The sequence below is a fragment of the Medicago sativa genome, chromosome 5, assembly GCF_051527215.1.
Source record: "Medicago sativa cultivar Bolivia chromosome 5, Bolivia_mono, whole genome shotgun sequence".
NCBI lineage: Eukaryota > Viridiplantae > Streptophyta > Magnoliopsida > Fabales > Fabaceae > Medicago > Medicago sativa.
The window spans coordinates 60328640-60352308 of record NC_140753.1 but is presented as its reverse complement, the minus strand read 5'-3'; the positions used below and the strand labels follow the sequence as shown (position 1 = coordinate 60352308).

At 30.5% G+C, this 23669-nt stretch overlaps 2 protein-coding genes and 1 pseudogene across 5 annotated transcripts; 2 read left to right on the top strand and 1 right to left on the bottom strand.

The window, feature by feature from the left end:
- Positions 1 to 1358: 1358 nt before the first annotated feature.
- On the top strand, positions 1359 to 12849 carry LOC146923650 (uncharacterized; annotated as a pseudogene). Its single transcript, XR_015009838.1, has 8 exons — positions 1359 to 1596; positions 8237 to 8338; positions 8933 to 9514; positions 9764 to 11326; positions 11427 to 11751; positions 11863 to 12121; positions 12204 to 12442; positions 12569 to 12849. The product of XR_015009838.1 is annotated as an uncharacterized LOC146923650 (transcript).
- On the top strand, positions 1472 to 22962 carry LOC146923648 (uncharacterized). 3 transcript variants are annotated; one of them, XM_085708798.1, is made up of 5 exons: positions 1472 to 1589; positions 19635 to 19736; positions 20249 to 20830; positions 21064 to 22514; positions 22670 to 22962. In XM_085708798.1, exons 2-5 carry the CDS (start codon positions 19638 to 19640, stop codon positions 22758 to 22760), a joined length of 2223 nt encoding a protein of 740 aa, XP_085564924.1. In that variant the 5' UTR covers positions 1472 to 1589; positions 19635 to 19637; the 3' UTR covers positions 22761 to 22962. The 3 variants fall into 3 exon arrangements, with proteins under 3 accessions (XP_085564924.1, XP_085564922.1, XP_085564923.1); XM_085708796.1 differs by having other exon boundaries at positions 1472 to 1596; XM_085708797.1 differs by lacking the exon at positions 1472 to 1589 and adding an exon at positions 19437 to 19544.
- LOC146923649 (F-box/kelch-repeat protein At3g06240-like) lies at positions 13904 to 15514 on the bottom strand. The gene has a single exon (XM_085708800.1). The coding sequence runs from the start codon at positions 15394 to 15396 to the stop codon at positions 14119 to 14121; it is 1278 nt and encodes a 425-aa protein (XP_085564926.1). The 5' UTR covers positions 15397 to 15514; the 3' UTR covers positions 13904 to 14118.
- Positions 22963 to 23669: the final 707 nt, after the last annotated feature.

Sequence of the window (23669 nt, the reverse complement as noted above, 5' to 3'; positions counted from 1 at the left end):
TGTTTGGATAGTTGAGATCAAAATTGCGTGTAATTATCAAAAGGGGTGTATTTAAACAATATATTTACAAGTTTTTTGTTTCAATTTAAACTATTTAAAATATACAACATAAATTTAAATAACGGTCCAAAATAGATATAAAATATTAAATATTTTTTCTACTATAGATAATTATTTTAATGTTTGCTGGTAGATTTTTTTTTTCTTCATAGAGTCGTTCATTAATTTTTAAAATTTACTGAATGCACAAAGCTTAGCCAAAATGTCTCTATATATATAAATGTTAAATAATATTATATAGAGTTATATTTTTTTTTTGAATAATTATATAGAGTTATATTACAAAATCCATGTGTATGCGAATAAGCATTATACTAGCAGAACATTAATTTATTTTAAGAGTTGTGTTATTTGAACATCCATATATGTGACAACTTTTGTGACAATCAAAATTTTACAAAGGAAATGAAGTAGTGACACAGAAACCAAAGCAATAGAGAGAGAAAGTAAAAAAATAATGTGAGTATGAGAGAGAAAGTTGTCACAAAAGTTGTAAAAAATGGTTGTTCAAATATCATTTCTCTTATTTTAAACAACGTGACAATAGTTGCAGGATTTATTTGGTTACCGGTCTAGAATCAAAGTTATGGTATAATTGATTCTCTTCTGTTTGGTTCAGCTTCTGCCCAGCCAAAAGCAATTCTCTACAGTGCCAAAAGCAATTTTAGCCAAAAACAACGTGTTTGGTTTGGCTTTTCAGAATTGCTTTTATCCTCCAAAAGCAATTCTCCATGAAGCTACAAATCCTAACTTCTAGCTTTTCTAGAATCAATTATAAACAGTAAATATTATATTTTATTATTACAACCTATTATTTTCCTTTATTGCCCTTTATCAATTCTCCTTCTTTATCAATTCTCCTTTAGCTATGTCTATTTTAGTAATTATACATTCAAAAGCAATTCTACATAATTGTATCCAAACATAAATCAGTTTGTTTAATCAATTCTACATAATTGTATCCAAACATAAATCAATTCTCTCAGAATCAATTCTGTCAGAATCAATTCTATCAGAATCAATTCTGTCAGAATCAATTATATTCAAAGCTGAACCAAACACACACGCAAAAGCTATGAATTGGAGAGTTGGCTAGAATCAATTCTAGCAACAAGAATTGCTTCTCTCTATCAAAGTTATGGTAGAATTGATTCACTTATATGCAAAAGCTACGAATTGGAGAGTTGGCTAGAATCAATTCTAGCAACAAGAATTGCTTCTCTCTATCAAAGTTATGGTAGAATTGATTCACTTATATGCAAAAGCTACGAATTGGAGAGTTGGCTAGAATCAATTCTAGCAACAAGAATTGCTTCTCTCTAAAAGATGCAAACATCTTTTTAGCACATAAGTGTGTTTGGAAAGAATTGCCGTGCTTTTAAGGGTGCAAACATGCATCCAAACATAGGCTAAGTGATTAGTGAACGTGCTTTTGATTTGATTATTTGCAGGGATATTACTATTATCTTTGCTAACAATTGTTCTCCTTTGAGGAAGTCTGAAATTGAATACTACGCTTTGTGACAAAGGTTGGAGGTTAGTTATCTATCTAGTTCCCATTCTTATCCTTGTTTTTTTTCTTCTTCTTCTTTCAATGTTAGTGTGAATTGAGTGATTGTTTATAATCCCTTTTTTATTTATTTATTTATTATATCACAACTTTTCTTTAGTTTTTTTTTTTATCTTGATTGATTCAAGCTAACTGAACTTTAAGGTATGTTTGGATTGGTGTATAAAATGAAATGGAGTGGGCTGAAATATAAACTTTCTAGATTTTACAAAATGGATGTAATCAATTAATTTTGTTTAATCAATTAATTTTGTTACTATTTTTGTTTAATCAATTAATTTTGTTACTATTTTATATGTTTAGTTTTTAATAAATCAATTAATTTTGTTTAATCAAAGATGATTAATCATTGTTATGTTGTACTATTATTTAGTTTTTAATAAATCATATATTATATTTTTTTATTAAACCTATTATTTTATTAATTTTTATAATAGTATTATGAAAACAAAAGTTACAATTTGTAAATTGGATATATAAAAATCGATCCAAATTAAATCACATTAAATTATATCACATGTAATAGTCATCTAAAACGACATACAATTTTATTTTTGGATCGAATAATTTTTTGTCTCAAAACTAATCAAAACCACTCGGTGATTACTCCTAACAAGGTGAGGGAGAATATAAAGCATTGAAAAGTAGGAATATGGGATAAAAAAAAAAGAGTTAAGATCCTCTCCATTTGTCATTCTCTCTATTTCTTCCATTTGGAGAGATAAAGACGCAATTTTTTTTAAATAAAATAAAAATTAATTAATGATGGTGGGATCCACTATCTGTTTTATGTGTCTATCTCTCTCCAAATTGCATACTCCATTTATTTTACTAAATGAAGAGGATCCTTACCCACAAAAATAGGGTTGGAAAAAGCAACCATTGATTTCTAGGTAAATTTATCATGTTAAATCGCCATTTTATATTAAACTATTGTATTTATCCGGCGTTGCCCGGGTTAGACATATTCAAGAAGATTAAAATTTTTTATGTATGATATCCGCAAATAAAATTTATCACGGATTGGTATGTGACGAATATCTTAATAAATACACACGAATATAATAAAATAAACTATATTATAAATACTCGTAAATTTATAGATGCACATACATATAAAATTAACGGGATTTAGTAAAAATATTAACACATATAGATTAAAATAAACTTTTTTTAAGTTTTCGGACTCGCATGAATCCATATTCGTTATTAAATTAATAAAATTATACAATTTTTTTTGAAGGAAAAATTATACAATTGTTGTGTTACATGAAATAATATATAATTGGATCTCCTAATTAGAGATTTTTGTTTGATTAGTAATTTGTGAATACCTGATTTGAAGTTTTTGAACTTCAGGAACAACATCGTTAATTATTAGTTTTGAATTATTATAGGGTGTGTTTGATACTCGCATTTTTTTCTTCTAATAGTCCAAAATATAAAAAAAAACATTTGCAAACAATTTTTAATATACAAAGTAAACTTTAATTTGAAACACGTAAGAATTTCTTAAGAAAAATACCTCTATATAATTTAAACTTAGCCAATTGCAATATCAACATAACGGGTGCATCTGGATTTTCAGACATAAAGTCAAAAGTTCATTTGCATATTTTTCCGATAGTGTGCACGTGAGTTTCTCCCCTCATATGCGTATAATTGATAAGATCAAAAGTTTGTTGAGATATTTATGCCAAATTAAATATTGGTTTTAAAAAATAGAAAAATAATAAAAATATTGCGAATAAACGTGGAAGTGACACGTGGCATAAAAAACCTTACTTTATATATATACTATTGATTGATTGATTAATTGATTATTTATAGTTGAAGGATGTCGTATTTAATTTGTTGAGATATTTCTGTTACATAAAATATTAGGAATTCAATAAAAAGGTTAAGTAAAATATTTAATAGATAAGATCGAAAGTTTGTTGAGATATTTATACCAAATTAAATATTGTTTTTAAAAAATAGAAAAATAATAAAAATATTGCAAATAAACGTGGAAGTGACATGTGGCATAAAAAAACCTTACTTTATATATATATACTAGTTTAGAGACCCGGCGTTGCCCGGGTTAGATATTAAATAAGTTTTATAAGTTTGTGTGCACGAATACACATGTCAGTATATTAGATTGAATTTATTTAAATTTACAATTATAATAATATCATAAAAATAAATATAAATATTTCAAAAAAAAATTAAAAATAAATATAAATGATGAGATGAATGTCCAATGCAAGAATAAAAAGTGTAACAAAATCAATAATGAATTAGTCCAAGTGGTAATAGTTTTGGGTCCTTTAAACATGGACTATTACTTTCCCACCCTATTGCCTTCTCCCGCGCCCTGTAAAATTTCTAAAAATGCCCTTGTGCATTCCGGATTTTAAAATTCGGATTCATGTTTACTATTTCGGATTTTATAATCCGGACAATTCTTATGTATAATCAGCCATCAGACTCTCTCACATTTCAATAGTTTTGAGTTTTCCTTTTAAAAACAACAAAAAACTAAGTAAAAAATGCTAAAAACCTGTCAAATAAAATCATAAAAATATAAAAAATAGTACCAAAAAATTCTAAAAATCAAATAAAACTAATGGAAATTTTTTCGGATTTTTCTGAGAATATGAAAAATTAATAAAAATGAAAAATGGGTCTAAACGATGGAATTTTGGATTTTGAGGGGCGGAGTCCCGTAAGAAGTCCCTTCTATGGGAGTCATGGTCCTTGAATTTTTTCTGATTTTCTGGGGATGTTTCGGAGCAATCCGATCAAGTAGCCCGAAAACCCGATTTTTGTTAAATAAAATATTAGTTTTTAAAAATAGAAAAAATAATAAAAATATTGAGAATGAATGTGGAAGTGACATGTGGCATAAAAAACCTTACTTTATATATATATATATATATATATATATATATATATATATATATATATATATATATATACTATTGATTGATTAATTGATTGATTGATTGATGTGTAGTTTGTTGAGATAAAAAATACTGAGTGCATAAGATCAAAAGTTTGTTGAGATATTTATGTTAAATAAAATAGAAAAAATAATAAAAATATTGAGAATGAATGTGGAAGTGACATGTGGCATAAAAAACCTTACTTTATATATATACTATTGATTGATTGATTGATTGATTGATGTGTAGTTTGTTGAGATAAAAAATACTGAGTGCATAAGATCAAAAGTTTGTTGAGATATTTATGTTAAATAAAATAGAAAAAATAATAAAAATATTGAGAATGAATGTGGAAGTGACATGTGGCATAAAAAACCTTACTTTATATATATACTATTGACTAGCAACAGACCCGTGCTAAGCACGGGGCCCGTGCTCCGCACGGGCTATTCCTTAAATCGTGATTTATGCGTCACAACGCAGTTACAATATTATTTACATTGAGAAATAAGAAAAAAAATTAATGATAAAGATGAAGATAATAATAAAATCATTGAAATAGTTGTTATTAAATATTATAAAGTGGTAGACTAAAAATATGTGAAAATATTATAAATGATAAAATCACAATAATGATAGCGGGGACGTTAAAAAGCCCCGTGATTTTTATGTATCATTGAAAAATATTTGTAATCTTTTTAGCATTTTTTTTATTTTTATATGAATTTATAAACAATAAATATGTATATTGTGCAAGATTGTTATATCAAATTCTAATTAGTATACTGTAATTACTCCCACTATTATTTAGAAGATACAGTTAGTCAAGGCAATGGGGCAGGTGGGGACAAGTTTTACCTTCCCCGTCCCCATACCCTACTACCAGGTACTTACCCGCTACCCTACCCATATCCAATGGGGATAAGAAATCGAATCTTATCTCCGTCTCCAACGGGTTCAGGTATCCCCACCCCATCCCCGCAATGGATAATATTCTTTTAATAAAATAGAGGTATTTTCTACCTCACACACAATGTTGCAATGCGTTATCTTGCAAAAAAATGACGACGATAGTCGATAGATCATGGCTATGGTGATGGAGAATAGAGAGAACTATGAGAAGTGAGTGTCATCTGATAGACTGAGACTCTAATTGTGTGACTGAAATGAGTTATGGTTTGAGTTTGTTTTTATATAAAAGGGGGCAATAAAATGATTTTCTACATTCAGGACAAGTTTGGGTATGAGTTCAGGGTGGGTATACCTATATCTCCGTTACTCATCCCGTACCCGTATTTTGAAATCGGGGAAAACTCAAACCGAGTCAAAGTGGGGAAAAAGCAGTCAAATTGAGTTTGGTTCGGATGAGTACTCGCGGGTATGGGTTTTGTTGTCATGCCTAGATACAATACATAAAAAAAAATCAATTTAACTAATTATTATGTGACTGATTGTTGTCCCATGTATGATTTGCACAACAATATTGGTTAATGTCTAATTAATTAGAGAGTAATGTTTGTCTTGTGTTTTTTTTATAGCCATTCTTTGAAAGGATATAATAATTAATAATGAATAACGATTAAGAATAATAATTTTATAATATGACATTAAGATAAACCAAAAAATATATGAAAATCATTTATACAAAATAAATAATCTTGAAGATGAGTAAATTTATGTAAAGTAGTTGTATTTCTCATAATAAATACTAAACCGTGTATAATTTATAAATGAGAAAGATTTTGTAACTCTCTCAAAGTTATCTTATTTGTGATCATTCAATTGGATATAATTGATTAAATTTAGATGTATAAATATGTATAAGTGAGAAATAGTCCTATGCTTTTTTTTTTTTGTCAAAAATAATTCTTGTGCTTTTTTCTTTTTTATTTACTCTTTTTTTTCCCGTGTTTTTTTAAGTATTGGTTTAAAATGTTTTTCCTATATTTTTTATATTATTCATAAGTGAAATGTATTTATTAATATTTTTTATTAGAAACACACGATGAGATAAAATCACATGTACGTCATAAAGTTTATTTTTAGTAAATGTAAATTAAATATATGACAAATTTGTTACGAATTAAAAAAAACGACATTCAATAATTTATAGATTTTTTTATCATGATAAAAACCATCTCTTTAAAAGAAATTAGGACCCGTTTTGTTACAAATTAAAATAAAAGTGATTTTGATATCTATTAATTAAGAGAATTTATAAAAATAAATCATGATTTTTTTTGTTTGGTTATTGTAACTAAAATCACATGTTTTTGTTACAAAATTAACTATAAAAAAATGGATATTTTTTTGTTACAAAATTATATCAACTTTAATAATTAGAGAAATATTAACTTTAATAATTAGAAAAAGATAATAGTTTGTAAATTGTTTTTAATTCTTTAGATATTTAGAAGTTGAATTATAGAAAAATTTATTTTGATTGGGATTAAGATTAAGTTTGTTTGTTCTTTAAAAATAGATTAAGTTAGAGTGTTATCAAGTGAGTTTGTTTTAATTTGTTTTTAAAAGAGAAAATATAGGAGGAGGTTGAAGCAAAAGACACAAAAGGATATAATTTTAATGACTACTCAAAAAATTAAGGGGTAAGATTGTATTTTTGGTATACATTAAGTTTCATAATTAGAGAATTAATATTATGAAATAAAAGATTAAGTTTGTTTGTTATATAAAAAAAGATTAAGTTAGTGTGTTTTATCGGAGTGAGTTTGTTTTAATTTGTTTTTAAAAGAGAAAAAATAGAGGGAGGTTGAAACAAAAGACATAAAAGGATATAATTTTGATGACGTGTTAAAAAATTAAGAAGGGGTAAGATTGTATTTTTGGTAGACATTAAGTTTCATAATTAGAGAATATATATATATATATATATATATATATATATATATATATATATATATACTATTGATAATAAATATATAATCTTGTGATATACTCCCTCCGTTTCAAAATGAGTGTCGCTTTAGCCAAAAAAAATTGTTTCAAAATGAATGCCATTTTCAGTTTCCAATGCAATAATAATTTTTTTCTTTCCAATTGTACCCTCCAATTAATACTCTGCACACTACTTCCAAAGTATTACTACTTTTAAAACTAACCAATAGTTAATAAGGATAATTTGGTAAAATAACCATTCCCTTTCTTTTAATCATTGCATTTCTTAATATGTGTGTAAACACCTAAAACGACACTCATTTTGAAACGGAGGGAGCATAATTTTCATTTTTAATACAGTTATTTTATCATTGCAAACAATAATTTTAACACTTCTATAAAATTGTAGGGCATTCTTTAACATTTTCCTAATAGCGATAATAATAGGAATATGAAAAAACACTGGTTAATGCATGAAAATGAAAAGGATTGTATTTATTAAAAAAAAAAAACTGTAGAATAGGAGAAGACAATGCATCATGCATGTTGTCATTTCCTATGAAAGTACCCTCTTCTCATGCGCTACTTTCATTAACTGTGAAAGTTGTGTGCATCATTTAACACTTCTCTATTGTCTTTATCTTTTCATGTGTACTTGAAAGGTCGAACCGGACATATACTTCAACTGTTTGGTACCTTAACATTTGTGGTTCCATTTACTATTACATTGTGTATTATTTAGTTGCATGTGTACTAATACTTTTTCTTAATGATTGTTTAGCAAATAATGGAGAAGAGTAGAAATGGAAGTGGGAGTCTTATAGATATTGTACTTTCTTGGACCCTCGAGGATGTTCTCAATGAAAATCTTTACGAAGACAAGGTTTCTTTTACATTCTTTTCAATACTCACATTGAAAAAGTGAACTTGGTTTTTGAAAAAGAATTTGAACATGAAAGAATACAAATTCATTGTGTTACAAAGAAATGCCGTTAAAATCTCAATAATGATTGATTATTTATATAGATTTTCTCCACTTCATTGTTAGTTTTGTTCTTATATATTTTAAAATTAGAATTGCAAAATAGTTAATTTATATGACCTTTTTAGTAGTTGCAAAAAATTGTGTTGCAATAAGAAAGTCACTATATATAGTCCCATCATATTTACTCAAAAGCTTCTTAAATTTATTGGAATGTATGTACCGATCACACAAACATATCAGGAGATACGTTCAGATCGTTTTTTTCCCCAGCGGAAACTATCTTCCGATCAATCTTTTTTCAGGCTTTAGCAACCTGGGCGCCCAATAGAGCGACAATAATTTCAAGGAATTGTTTTTACGTGTTCAATATAAATATGCCCAGAAAGCATATCTAAACTTTTTATTTTCTAGAGTGCAACCACCTTATAACATTTGAATGATTAGAGCAGCATTATTAAGTTGAAGTATATTGTGAAAATTGTTTTCTCTCAGGTTCATAAGATTCCAGAGACATTTAAGTCAGCAACAGATTACAAGAACTCTTTTATTCCTCTATTGTTTGAGGAAACACGCGCTGATTTATCTTCAAGCTTGTCTGGTGTGTCTCAAGCTGCTCTTTGTGAAATCAAGAATGTCGAACACAGCAAGCACTTGAAACTTCACAAATCTCAAAATCAATTCATTCAGTTCCATCATACCATATGGTTGGAGAGTACAACTGAATCTGATAGAGATGAAAATGGTGAAAATTATGAACCTGCATCAGGAGATCTTATTGCTATTACATACATTAGGCCAAAAAGCTTAAATGACTTGAACACACTCAACAGTCCCTACCATATTGCCTATGTTAATGGGGTAAAAAATATATTTTCTGGTAGAATCACAGTTCTATCTTCCAAATGCATGAAGATGGATGTTGAATCTGTATCCATGAAAAATAATACACAGAAAATGTATGCTGTTTACATTATGAACATGACAACAAATGTTCGTATTTGGAAAGCCTTGAACTCAAAGTCAAAGGGTGATCACCTCAACATTATTGAAAAAGTTTTGCAACCTAATCTCAATGTAAGAATTACTACATCACTTTCTTTGATGAGTTTCACCTTTATTTGATATAATACTGGACAATTTCTCAATGCATACTTTATGGAATAGAAAAGTACTTTGAAATGCAATACTGCGCTGTTTTATGCAAAATATACTTTTTTCAATTATTATGCAAGTATGGAACTTTGAATATTACATGTATTATTCACTTTCCTTTTTTTTTTGCAGCTAAATATGAATGTAACCTGTATAATGCTTGTATTTCAGAGTGGAGAGAACTGCAAAATTTGCATGTCTCGATCAAATAGCAAAGCTTCTTTCATTACGAAAGACATAATTCGATCTCATAATCTGAATGAATCCCAACAAGATGCGGTTACAAGCTGTGCTAGTATGGTAGATTGCTCTCATGCTAATACCAAACTGATATGGGGACCACCAGGGACAGGAAAAACAAAGTCTGTTGCATGCTTGCTTTTTTCTCTACTCAAGTTGAAATCAAGAACATTGGCCTGTGCTCCAACTAATACTGCAGTGTTGCAAGTGGCAACAAGGTTGCATAGTTTAGTTACAGATTCACTTGACGATGATACATATGGTTTAAGTGACATTGTGCTATTTGGAAATAATAAGAGAATGAAAGTGGAAAGTTATCCAGGTCTTGAAGATATCTTTCTTGATTATCGCGTGAAAAATCTCATGCAGTGCTATGCTGAATGGAAGCATAGCTTTGAAGCAATGATCGAATTTCTTAGTGATCCTAGTAAACAATATTTCTTGGAGATGTCCAAAAAGGATTTTGTTATGGATAAAAATAGGATTTTAGCATCTGCATATCATGCATACAAGATAAGTAAGGGGAACTATGGTCTGATTATGAGGTTTGAGGATTATGTTCAGAAGGCACGGACAGAAATCACTAAGCTATACCAATTGGTTGAGAATGACAAAAAGAAATGTATGTTGACAATTGAGTGATTTGTGAAACAGAGAATTGATAAACTAAGAATGAATAAAGTCAATTTCTTCATGACTTTATATACAAGCTTAATGCAGCTTTGCTCAAAAAAAAAAAAAAAAAGCTTAATGCAGCTGCTTGAGGACCCTAGAGAGCAAATTTTCTCAAAGATGGGTTACAAGTCCCTTGATGATTTTGCTACAAATAGTATCGTAGTATCTGCATATAGTGCATACAAGGAAAATATAAGGTATGGTAAATATGATGATTCTTTGACTTTTGAGGGATATGTGAAGAGAGCAAGGAAAGAGATTATAGAGCTATACCAAAGTATCATGACCATGGAGCAATTTGTGAAGCAGAGATTTGGAAAATTAAGTGAGAAGCTAAAGTTCTTGATACATACCTTATGCACCCACATGCCAAAATCTTTCATTTCAGTTAACAACATGCTCCAAGCTCTTGACTTGTTAAAATCAATGGAAATTTCCTTGAGTCAAGCCAAATTTAAGCAAACTGTTGATGATTGTGAAGAAGAAAGCATTCCTGCTTGCTTTGGACCATCAAGTTTGGAAAGAAATGATTGCCTTCGGATACTAAGTTTCCTTTCCAACTCAATTTCGCTTCCTGAATTTAAAGTGAGACATCAAGTGGAAAAGTTTTGCTGGTCAAATGCTAGTCTAATTTTGTGTACTGTATCAAGTTCTGTCAAACTTTACTCAGAAGAGACGAGTCCAGTGAAATTTTTAGTGATTGATGAAGCAGCACAGCTGAAAGAATGTGAATCCATGATTCCGTTACAGCTCCCGGGTCTTCAACATTGCATTCTTATAGGTGATGAGAAACAACTTCCAGCGCTAGTCAAAAGCAAGGTACTTAACTTGATCATTGCGTTTTTTTTTTTTAATTTGCTAAAAAAACATCATAATTGAGGATTATTATCTAATATGTTTGAAGTTATTATATTTTTAGATTGCGGACAATTGTCGATTTGGAAGAAGTATGTTTGAGAGACTGGTGATGCTAGGATACAAGAAGCATATGCTTAATGTTCAGTACCGAATGCATCCATCAATAAGCTTGTTTCCTTGCAAAGAGTTCTATGATGAAAAAATTTCGGATGCCCTAGCTGTCAAGGATGAAAGCTATAGTAAGAGCTTTCTTGAAGGAGAAATGTATTCTTCTTATTCTTTTATTAATATATCCAAGGGTGAGGAGACATTTGGTCGCGGACATAGCTTGAAGAACATGGTTGAAGTTGCCGTCATTTCTGAGATGATTAAAAACCTAAGAAAAGGTTGTTTTTTCTTTACCATTTGTGTTAATTATCTTTAATAAGAAATCATCATCTTTAGTATGCATTCTGCATTCATATGTTTTACACTTTACTTTGTTATGCTTTTGGTAGAGTTTATGAGGACAAAGAAGAAAGTTAGCATTGGAATAATATCTCCATATAATGCTCAAGTTTATGAAATCCAGGAGAAAGTTAAGCAAGACACTTGGGATTCTAATTCTGACTTTTCTGTTAATGTTCGTTCTGTTGATGGTTTCCAAGGCGGTGAGGAAGATATTATAATAATATCTACTGTGAGATCAAATGGAAGTGGTAATATCGGTTTTCTTTCAAATAGACAAAGAGCTAATGTTGCAATGACAAGGGCTAGGTATTCATTGAGTTATTTCTGAATCCTCGTGTGTATTTGCAGATTCAAAGTTGGTTGTAAACTGAGTTCATTTTTTGTGCAGATATTGTCTTTGGATATTAGGCAATGCATCTACTTTAGCCAGTAGTGATTCTATCTGGAGAAAGTTAATTATTGATGCTAAGAGAAGAGACTGTTATCATAATGCTGACGAGGACATGAAACTGGCTCGAGTTATTGATGATGTCTTGCTTGAGATTGAACTTCTTGAAGAATCTGAGTCAACATTTAAGAAACTCAGTCTATGTGAAAAATCTGAAATTGATGCTATACTTCCTCAAGGTAATCAAAAACTACATTTCTTCAAATATTCATGTAACATGTAATAATTAATTATTTAAATAGTGCCTTATTTTTTTCCATCTAAGTACTTTGATTTGGGTTAATTTGCAACATTTTTTGTGGCAGGTCAAGGAAACCTAGGGGCCCAAGTTTGAAGCTGGTGAATCAATTGCACAGTGTTCGTTCGCTAAGGGAAGACATTGAATCACCGTTGTGATTGACAATATCATGCACTGTTTTCTAAGTTTCAAATTTATACTCAACGAACAGACATGTATGCTGCTATTTAAGTTTGAAATTCTGTGACCTATTTCAAACATAATTACTCCTTTTGTTGTTTTTGTAATCTATAGTTTTGCTCTATTTACTATGACAAAGTGTGGAATGTTTGCTTATAAAATTTCAAATGACGTTCTCAATTTTGCTAAATAACAACTAATATGAGTCTTCGAACATCTAGTAGTTCAAATTTTCTGACTGCAATGAATGCATAAATTATTGATTAAAGGGAATCCAAATCCATAATTCGGTTAATTCTTTCCAAAGTCTGTAGCTTGTAGGTTTGACAACAACATTTTTATCAAGCTGATGCCGACACTCATATTTTCCTTTAAGCACCTTGCACGAAAGATCATTATTTCCATTGTACGAACCCCAAGCTAATTTCAACAAACAAGCTTGGTTCATGACAGTGAGGTTTCTCAATCCCAGTCCGCCAACATCTTCAGGTCTCGCAACAACTTCCCAACGAACTGCATGTACCTTACGAACATGATATGTATTACCCCAGATAAAGTCTCTCTCAATTTTTTCAATCTCTTCCAAACAACTCTTTGGCATCTTGGCAGTCATCATAGGATATATAGGGATAGCTTCAATCACACTTTTTGCTAGAGTCATTCTACCGGCAAAAGATAGATTTTTGGCTTTCCAAGCAGTAAGTTTTTCGTTAACCTGATCTAAAACAAATTGGAAATCTGATTTACGAGGCGCTCTCTCAGTCAAGGGAACACCAAGATACTTCCATAGCGACACAGCTTCTCTAAAGTCTGGAATTTGCACCAATCGATTCCTCATCTCCCACGACACATTTTTGGAAAACATAATGCTAGTCTTCTCTTGACTTATTTGACAAGTTATTAGTTACAGTTGGCAAATGATGTGGGCGAAATTCATGGAGATTAGTTAGTAAGCAATCAAATCTTTATGAAAGATACGCAAATAGCGACTAATGAGATTATTGCCATTCATATACATGATTGTAATCAGTATTCATTTCAGAGTTGTTACAATTAGAACTGCATACCATTGAAATAGAGATACAGAATTAAGATGAATTATTATTTTAAATGCCAACCCTGAGATTACACGAGACAAAAATCAGAATATAACTCAACAAAAACATGACTTTCTTTATAATAGAGAGGACGTGAAGAAGATTAATTGATTTGAACTTAACCATAAAGCTTGAACCACATTCAGTTTATTCATTTGGATTTGAAATGCAAAAGAAAAAATAAAGCACGAAATTAAACATAAAAGCATAGATACTATTTTTACATAAAACAAAAAGCAAAAGAATATTCTAATTGATATTGAAACCATATCAGTTTGTATGCAATGTCATATCCCAATAACCTTCATCATCAAACCTCTAGCGAACGCAAGAAAAGGATTTACTTATTTATTCCACCAATTGGAAGAAGGTTTTCCTTGTACACTACTATCTGACAACCACAACTATTTCCACTTTTAACACCAAGGTCCTCAATCATATGGGTACTTAAATCAAACCAAGCTAGCTCTTCATCTTTTTTTGTGAAGAATATTTTGCCCTTTCCCACTCCAAAAGGACACTCGACACATGACAGAGGCCCAACAATGAAGAGTTTGATCCATGATTCCTTCACAGTTAATTCACTCAAAATTGATATGTTAAAAGTAGCCATTTGTTCTTGATATGTGATCAAGGCAATGGATTCATTTAACACCGCCAAGTCTCTCCATGAATACTTATTGTCTACATTAATAAATCCATCTATGTCTATGGGTATGGGTGTGGTAAAGAACACATCATTGCTCAGATCAAACGACACCAAATTTGATTCTCTTTTAGAGTCAAAATGACCTATAATACACCCCCAATGACACAGTCCATTCAAGTACACTCCCATCGTATTCCCACATGTTGTTGGCATAACAACATCAAGTTTCCTCCAAGAGTTACTTCTTAAACTATATATCTCCCAGAAGGGTTCTAATGATACCTCCCAGAAGCGTTCTATTGATGTATCACCTAATGCCACATAACCTTTGCGTGGATTCAATCGTGGGGCACTAAACTCCACATAACTAATCACCTTAAAGTCATATGTACGCAGGTCGTAGCCAAATCCATGAACTTGACGACTTGAGTGAAAATTAATCACATCACCATTAACATTTGCAGCGAACGGTTGAAACATATCCGGACTATGAGGAATGACTTTGAATTCGTCCGTAGTTGGATTCCATAGTGCAAATCTTACAGCAGGATTGACGTTAACATTATGTTTAAGAAAACATTTGACAAAAATAAAATCGTCATAAATACTGCCGAAATTTAAGATTTCAAAATGGTTGAGAGTTTCAGTTCCTTCTTGAAATGGATGTGGTAAATTTAATTTGGCTACATTCTCAAATCTTTCGCCGGACAAAGAATACAAAACTCCCACCCATATGTCAGGTCTACCCCGTGATAAGATGAGAGATATATCGTGGTTGTCAGATAAGAAATTGTTACGGACCATGTTCATGAAAAGAGGATTTTCAAACAAAAGTGACCATGATTTGCGTACGCATTCAAATCGCTTCAAAGATTTAAGAGGCAATTTTGATAGAATTGAAAAGGTAATATCATCGTGTATATAGGTACTGACCTTTTCATTTGTGGCAGTAGCATATTTCTTCTCCATCTCAAAGGAAAAGGAAGAGACCAACTAGCCAGCGACGGAGGAATGATACTAGTGAATTTTGGTGTATCCGCTCAACTTTATATAACCTAATTGAATGGAACAAAAAAATATAACCGTTTCCGCTATACTGTGTGGATAAATTTGAGAATACCTAGGCTGTGTTTAGTAATACAACGGTGCTATATGGTGCGAATTATTTTTCGCACAAATCACACGAACTAGTAATCAACGTGCAAACCATTTTTAATTTTGACCTCTTCTTTTTTTTAACAGGATTTTAATTTTGATCTCTTAATTTTGTTTTGTTTCAGTGTGGTCCCTTATGGCCTTAGGCATCCAACGTTACAAATTTTTTTTGGTTACATCCAACGTTACACAATTTGATACTTTTAATGTTTTTAGTTTTATCTTGATCTTTTAAGTTATAAATGTTAGACATTTTTTTTTCGAAATGTTAGACATTTTGGTTTTATGTTATAAATATTTTTTAAGAATAAGTCAAATTATCTATCAAAATTGATATCGAAGATAATCAAATATAAAATCTCTAAAGTTTCAGGTCAACATCACCAAACGAACTGAAGTGGTCAAAAATTTATAACACAGATGTTTATAAGTTAAATGACCAAAATGATTCCTAAAAAAAAAAAAAGACTAATTAAACTGAAAAAACTTAGAAATCAAATTGTCAAATGTTTGTAAATTAAAAGATCAAAATGAACAAAAAAAAAAAAACTTAAGGGATCAAACATTTGGAAGCAAACAATCCATTCGCTCTAATCCAACGAATTAACTTTCGCACCACATAGCATTTTTCTTAGTCATATTCGGTTTTAGACTTGATCATTTTCACAATACAAGGTAAGTAAAAGCCGTTCAATAAAAAAAAAAACTAGGTAAGTAAAACCACACATTTGAACATTGTATTTGTCCATTAAGTGTCAATGGTAAAACATTGAACCTGTAACCTCAATGGGTCAAACTAAATATTTTCCGATGTCTTTGATTCATATTCTTCTTTCTCTATGCACAATTATGAAAAATACTATATTAAGTGATGATGTTTAGACCACTTTTTCCATCAATAAAGTTGTTATCTGTTCTTCAAAAAAATAAAGTTGTTGTACGGTTTCTTACCTTTGGCTCAAACTTAATACCTTTGGCATCTTTTTGAATGATGAATTTGTTATTTTTTGTACTTTTTATGAAAAATACTATATTAAGTGATGATGTTTAGACCACTTTTTCCATCAATAAAGTTGTTATCTGTTCTTCAAAAAAATAAAGTTGTTGTACGGTTTCTTACCTTTGGCTCAAACTTAATACCTTTGGCATCTTTTTGAATGATGAATTTGTTATTTTTTGTACTTTTGAAGTTTGATTTGGTAGTGGAATTGAGTGATTAGTGAATGTGCTTTTGATTTGATTTATTTGCAGGGATATTAATTATCATTGCTAACAATTGTTCTCCTTTGAGGAAGTCTGAAATTTAATATGGACGTTAGTTATCTATCTAGCTCCCATTCTTATCCTTGTTTTTTTTTCTTCTTGTTTCAATGTTAGTGTGAAATTGTGAATTGAGTGATTGTTTATAATCCTTTTTTATTATGTCACAACTTTTCTTTAGTTTTTTTATTTTTTGAAAGGTACTTTTCTTTAGTTTTATCTTGATTGGTTCAAGCTAACTGAACTTTAAGGTATGTATGGATTGGTGTATAAAATGAAATGGAGTGTGCTGAAATATAAAAACTTTTTAGATTTTACAAAATGGATGTAATAGTAGCATTGTATTTTGTTTTTTTCTTTGAAAATTACTCCATCCGTCCCATATTATAAGAAAAAAAATCACACTTATTAAGAAAACTAAAATATACTCCCTCCGTTTCAAAATACATGTCCAAGTCAACCACTTCATATATGCCAATGCACAATTTTGACCGTTAATATCTTTAATTATCTAAAGTAAAAAATTATAAAAATTTAATATTTTGAAAATATTTGTCGAGACAAATCAAACAACATCTTACATGCTAATATTTGTACTTATACATTAGTAAAAAAGTATGGTCAAAGTAAGTCAAGTGAATAGTGCACATTGCAAAAATTGGACATGTATTTTGAAACGGAGGGAGTAGTAGTTTGTAATATAGTTTTTTGTGTTATCTTTGAAATAAGTTTTATATGAAGATGTGAAAACAATTTTTATTGGTAGTTGATTATAGACAAAATGAAAAAGAGAACAAATTGAATGCACTTTGCATTTAATCTTCCTTTGGAAAAGATAATTTTTTGAAAAAACATAATTAAATATGATAAAAGTTGGTCTTTTTTGCTTATAATTTGGGACAAAGAAAATGAATTTTTTTTTTTTGCTTATAATTTAGGACGGAAGGAGTATATTCAAAGAGATAAAGTATATTCATTATCCTAATTTTGCTGTTTGACCAATGATGCAGGGAACATCTAATGTGAATGATAAGTTATAAGATCTTTCTCCTCTACAAAACCAATGGAATAATAGTTTTGCATGTATTTTTTTTTAATAAAGTATATTATTTGTTCCTGTTTCTCTCTCTACACATACATATTTACTATATATGTCTTAAAAAAAGTTTAATCAATTAATTTTGTTCCTATTTTATATGTTTCAAATATGATTAATCATTGTTATGTTGTACTATTATTTAGTTTTTGATAAATCAAATATTATATTTTTTTATTAAACCTATTATTTTATTTTATTTTTATAATAGTATTATGAAAACAAAAGTTACAATTTGTAAATTGGATTCTAAAAATCGATCCAAATTAAATCACATTAAATTATATCATATGTAATAGTCATCTAAAATGACATACTCCTTCTGGTCACTGTTATAAGCAAAAATTGAATTTGTAATAGTTCATTCAATACATGATGTATGTGGTCTATATATAGACTGCATACATTATTTATTGAATGAATCTAAAAAATGAACTTTTGCTTATAATAGTGATCGAAGGGAGTACAATTTTATTTTTGGATCGAATAATTTTGTCTCAAAACTGATCAAAACCACTCGGTGATGATTACTCCTAACAAGGTGAGGAAGAATAGGGGAATTAGTCACTTTGACCCCTGAATGAGAAAGGAGTAGTCATTTTAGTCTCTGAATGCAGAGAAATTGCAAAACAGTTCCTGAGTGTAGACTCTGTTGGTCAATTTCAGGGACTAAAATGGCTAACGGAGTCTACATTCAGGGACTAAATTGACTAATGGAGTCTGCATTCAGGGACTAAATTGACTAACAGAGTCTACATTCAGGGACTATTTTACAATTTATCTGCATTCAGGGATAAAAGTGACGACTCATTTCCTATTCAGGGACTAAAATGACTAATCTCCCGGAAGAATATAAAGCATGGAAAAGTAGGAATATGGGATAAAAAAAATGAGTTAAGATCCTTTCCATTTGTCATTCTCTCGATTTCTTCCATTTTGAAAGATAAAGACACAATTTTTTTTTGAAAAAAATAAAAAGTAATTAATGATGGTGAGACCCACTATCTATTTTATGTGTCTATCTCTCTCCAAATTGCATACTCTATTTATTTTACTAAATGAAGAGGATCCTTACCCAAAAAAATAGGGTTGGAAAAAGCAACCATTGATTTCTAGGTAAATTTATCATGTTAAATCACCATTTTATATTAAATAATAAATATATAATCTTGTGATATTTACTTTTCATTTTTAATACAATAATTTTATCATTGCAAACAATAATTTTAACACTTTTATAAAGTTGTAGGGCATTCTTTAACATTTTCCTAATAGCGATAATAATAGGAATATGAAAAAACACCGGTTAATGCATGAAAATGAAAAGGATTGTATTTATTCCAAAAAAAAAAAAAAAACTGTAGAATAGGAGAAGACATTGCATCATGCATTTTGTCATTTCCTATGAAAGTACCCTCATACGCCATTTTCATTAATTAACTGTGCATGTAACTCGATCTAATCTCTCATATTCTGTTATGTTAAACGGTCATTTAACACTTTCATCATCATTGCAAAGTTGTGGGATCATTTAACACTTCTCTATTGTCTTTATCTTTTCATGTGTACTTGAAAGGTCGAACCAGACATATACTTCAACTGTTTGGTACCTTATACATTTGTGGTTCCATTCACTATTACATTGTGTATTATTTAGTTGCATGTGTACTAATACTTTTTCTTAATGATTGTTTAGCAAATGATGGAGAAGAGTAGAAATGGAAGTGGGAGTCTTATAGATATTGTACTTTCTTGGACCCTCGAGGATGTTCTCAATGAAAATCTTTACAAAGACAAGGTTTCTTTTACACCCTTTTCAATACTCACATTGAAAAAGTGAACTTGGTTTTTGAGAAAGAATTTGAACATGAAAGAATACAAATTCATTGTGTTACAAAGAAATGGTGTTAAAATCTCAATAATGATTGATTATTTATATAGACTTTCTCCTCTTCATTGTTAGTTTTGTTCTTATATATTTTAAAATTAGAATTGCAAAATAGTTAATTTATATGACCTTTTTAGTAGTTGCAAAAAATTGTGTTGCAATAAGAATGTATCTACCGATCACACAAACATATCTAAACTTTTTATGTGTTCAATATAAATAGGCCCAGAAAGCATATCTAAACTTTTTATTTTCTATTGAGTGCAACCACCTTGTTTATTTAGTTGATAATAGTTATCTACCATTCTACCTCATGATATTAAACTTTTTATTTTCTATTGAGTGCAACCATCTTCTAACATTTGAATGATTAGAGCAGCATTATTAAGTTGAAGTATATTGTGAAAATTGTTTTCTCTCAGGTTCATAAAATTCCAGAGACATTTAAGTCAGCAACAGATTACAAGAACTCTTTTATTCCTCTATTGTTTGAGGAAACACGCGCTGATTTATCTTCAAGCTTGTCTGGTGTGTCTCAAGCTTCTCTTTGTGAAATCTGGAAAGTCGAAAACAGCAAGCAATTGAAACTTCACAAAGCTCAAAATCAATTCATTCAGTTCCATCATACCATGCGGTTGGAGAGTACAACTGAATCTGATAGAGATGAAAATGGTGGAAATTATGAACCTGCATCAGGAGATCTTATTGCTATTACATACATTAGGCCAAAAAGCTTAAGTGACTTGAACACACTCAACAGTCCCTACCATATTGCCTATGTTAATGGGGCAAAAATTAGATTTTCTGGTAGAATCACAGTTCTATCTTCCAAATGCATGAAGATGGATGTTGAATCTGTATCCATGAAAAACAATACACAGAAAATGTATGCTGTATACATTATGAACATGACAACAAATGTTCGTATTTGGAAAGCCTTGGACTCAAAGTCAAAGGGTGATCACCTCAACATTATTGAAAAAGTTTTGCAACCTAATCTCAATGTAAGAATTACTACATCACTTTCTTTGATGAGTTTCACCTTTATTTATATCATACAGTACAATTTCTCAAAGCATACTTTTATGGAATGTAAAAGTACTTTGAAATGCACTAACTGCGCTGTTTTATGCAAATGATACTTTTTTCAATGATTATGCAGTATGGAACTTTGAATACTACATGTATTATTCAATTTTCTCCTTTTGCAGTAACCTGTATAATTTTTGATTTTCAGAGTGGAGAGAACTGCAAAATTTCCATGTCTGGATCAAATAGTCAAGCTTCTTTCATTACGAAAGACATAATTCGATCTCAGAATCTGAATGAATCCCAACAAGATGCGGTTACAAGCTGTGTTAGTATGGTAGATTGCTCTCATGCTAATACCAAACTGATATGGGGACCACCAGGGACAGGAAAAACAAAGACTGTTGCATGCTTGCTTTTTTCTCTACTCAAGTTGAAATCAAGAACATTGACCTGTGCTCCAACTAATACTGCAATTTTGCAGGTGGCAATTCGGTTGCATGGTTTAGTTACAGATTCACCTGACCATGATACATATGGTTTAGGTGACATTGTGCTATTTGGCAATGGTAAGAGAATGAAAGTGGATAGTTATCCGGGCCTTGAAGATATCTTTCTTGATTATCGCGTGAAAAATCTCATGCAGTGCTATGCTGAATGGAAGCATAGCTTTGAAGCAATGATCGAATTTCTTAGTGATCCTAGTAAACAATATTTCTTGGAGATGTCCAAAAGGGATTTTGTTATGGATAAAAATAGGATTTTAGTATCTGCATATCATGCATACAAGATAAATAAGGGGAACTATGGTCTGATTGTGAGGTTTGAGGATTATGTTCAGAAGGCACGGACAGAAATCACTAAGCTATACCAATTGGTTGAGAATGACAAAAAGGAATGTATGTTGACAGTTGAGCGATTTGTGAAACAGAGAATCGATAAACTAAGAATGAATAAAGTCAATTTCTTCATGACTTTATATACAAGCTTAATGCAGCTGCTTGAGGACCCTAGAGATCGAATTTTCTCAAAGATGGGTTACAAGTCCCTTGATGATTTTGCTACAAATAGTATCGTAGTATCTGCATATAGTGCATACAAGGAAAATATAGGGTATGATAAATATGACGATTCTTTGACTTTTGAGGGATATGTGAAGAGAGCAAGGAAAGAGATTATAGAGCTATACCAAAGTATCATGACCATGGAGCAATTTGTGAAGCAGAGATTTGGAGAATTAAGTGAGAAGCTAAAGTTCTTGATACATACCTTATGCACCCACATGCCAAAATCTTTCATTTCAGTTATCAACATGCTCCAAGCTATTGACTTGTTAAAATCACTGGAAATTTCCTTGAGTCAAGCCAAATTTAAGCAAACTGTTGATGATTGTGAAGAAGAAAGCATTCCTGCTTGCTTTGGACCATCAAGTTTGGAAAGAAATGATTGCCTTCGCATACTAAGTTTCCTTTCCAACTCAATTTCGCTTCCTGAATTTAACAAGAGAAGAGACTGTTATCATGATGCTGACGAGGTCAAGAAACTGGCTCGAGTTATTGATGATGTCTTGTTTGAGATTGAACTTCTTGAAGAATCTGAGTCACCATTTAAGAAACTCAGTCTATGTGAAAAATCTGAAATTGATGCTACTTCCTCAAGGTAATCAAAAACTACATTTCTTCAAATATTCATGTAACATGTAAAAATTCATTATTTAAATAGTGCCTTATTTCTTCCATCTAACTACTTTGATTTGGGTTAATGCTAATATAAGAACTTAACATTTATGTAATTTGCAACATTTTTTGTGGCAGGTCAATGAAACCTAGGGGACCAAGTTTGAAGCTGGTGAATCAATTGTGCAGTGTTCATTCTCTAAGGGAAGACATTGAATCACCGTTGTGATTGACAATATCATGCACTGATTTCTAAGTTTCAAATTTATACTCAACGAACAGACATGTTTGTTGCTATTTAAGTTTGAAATTTTGTAACCTATTTCAAACATAATTACTCCTTTTGTTGTTTTTGTGATCTATAGTTTTGCTCTATTTACTATGACAAGGTGTGGAATGTTTGCTTATAAAATTTCAAATGACGTTCTCAATTTTGCTAATATCAACTAATATGAGTCTTCGAACATCTAGTAGTTCAAATTTGCTGACTGCAATGAATGCATAAAACATTGATTAAAGCGAAACCAAATCCATAATTCGGTTAATTCTTTCCAAAGTCTGGAGTTTGTAGGTTTGACAACAACATTATTATCAAGCTGATGCCCACACTCATATTTTCCTTTAAGCACCTTGAACCAAAGATCATTCTTTCCATTGTACAAACCCCAAGCTAATTTCAACAAACAAGCTTGGTTCATGACAGTGAGGTTTCTCAATCCCAGTCCGCCAACATCTTCAGGTCTCGTAATAACTTCCCAACGAACTGCATGTACCTTACGAATATGATCTGTATCACCCCAGATAAAGGCTCTCTCAATTTTTTCAATCTCTTCCAAACAACTCTTTGGCATCTTGGCAGTCATCATATAACTTTTTGCTAGAGTCACTCGACCGGCAAAAGATAGATTTTTGGCTTTCCAAGCAGTAAGTTTTTCGTTAACCTGATCTAAAACAAATTGGAAATCTGATTTACGAGGCGCAATCTCAGTCAATGGAACACCAAGATACTTCCATAGCGACACAGCTTCTCTAAAGTCTTAAATTTGCACCAATCGATTCCTCATCTCCCGCGACACATTTTTGGAAAACATAATGCTAGTCTTCTCTTGAGTTAAATGATAATATATTAACTTATTTG

Coding starts and splice junctions, on each gene's coding strand:
- LOC146923649 (XM_085708800.1), bottom strand. CDS start 15,396: ATGGAGAAGAAATATGCTACTGCCACAAATGAAAAGGTCAGTACCTAT.
- LOC146923648 (XM_085708798.1), top strand. CDS start 19,638: ATGATGGAGAAGAGTAGAAATGGAAGTGGGAGTCTTATAGATATTGTA. Junction 19,737..20,248: donor AAAATCTTTACAAAGACAAG/GTTTCTTTTACA, acceptor GTTTTCTCTCAG/GTTCATAAAATTCCAGAGAC. Junction 20,831..21,063: donor TTTTGCAACCTAATCTCAAT/GTAAGAATTACT, acceptor TTTGATTTTCAG/AGTGGAGAGAACTGCAAAAT.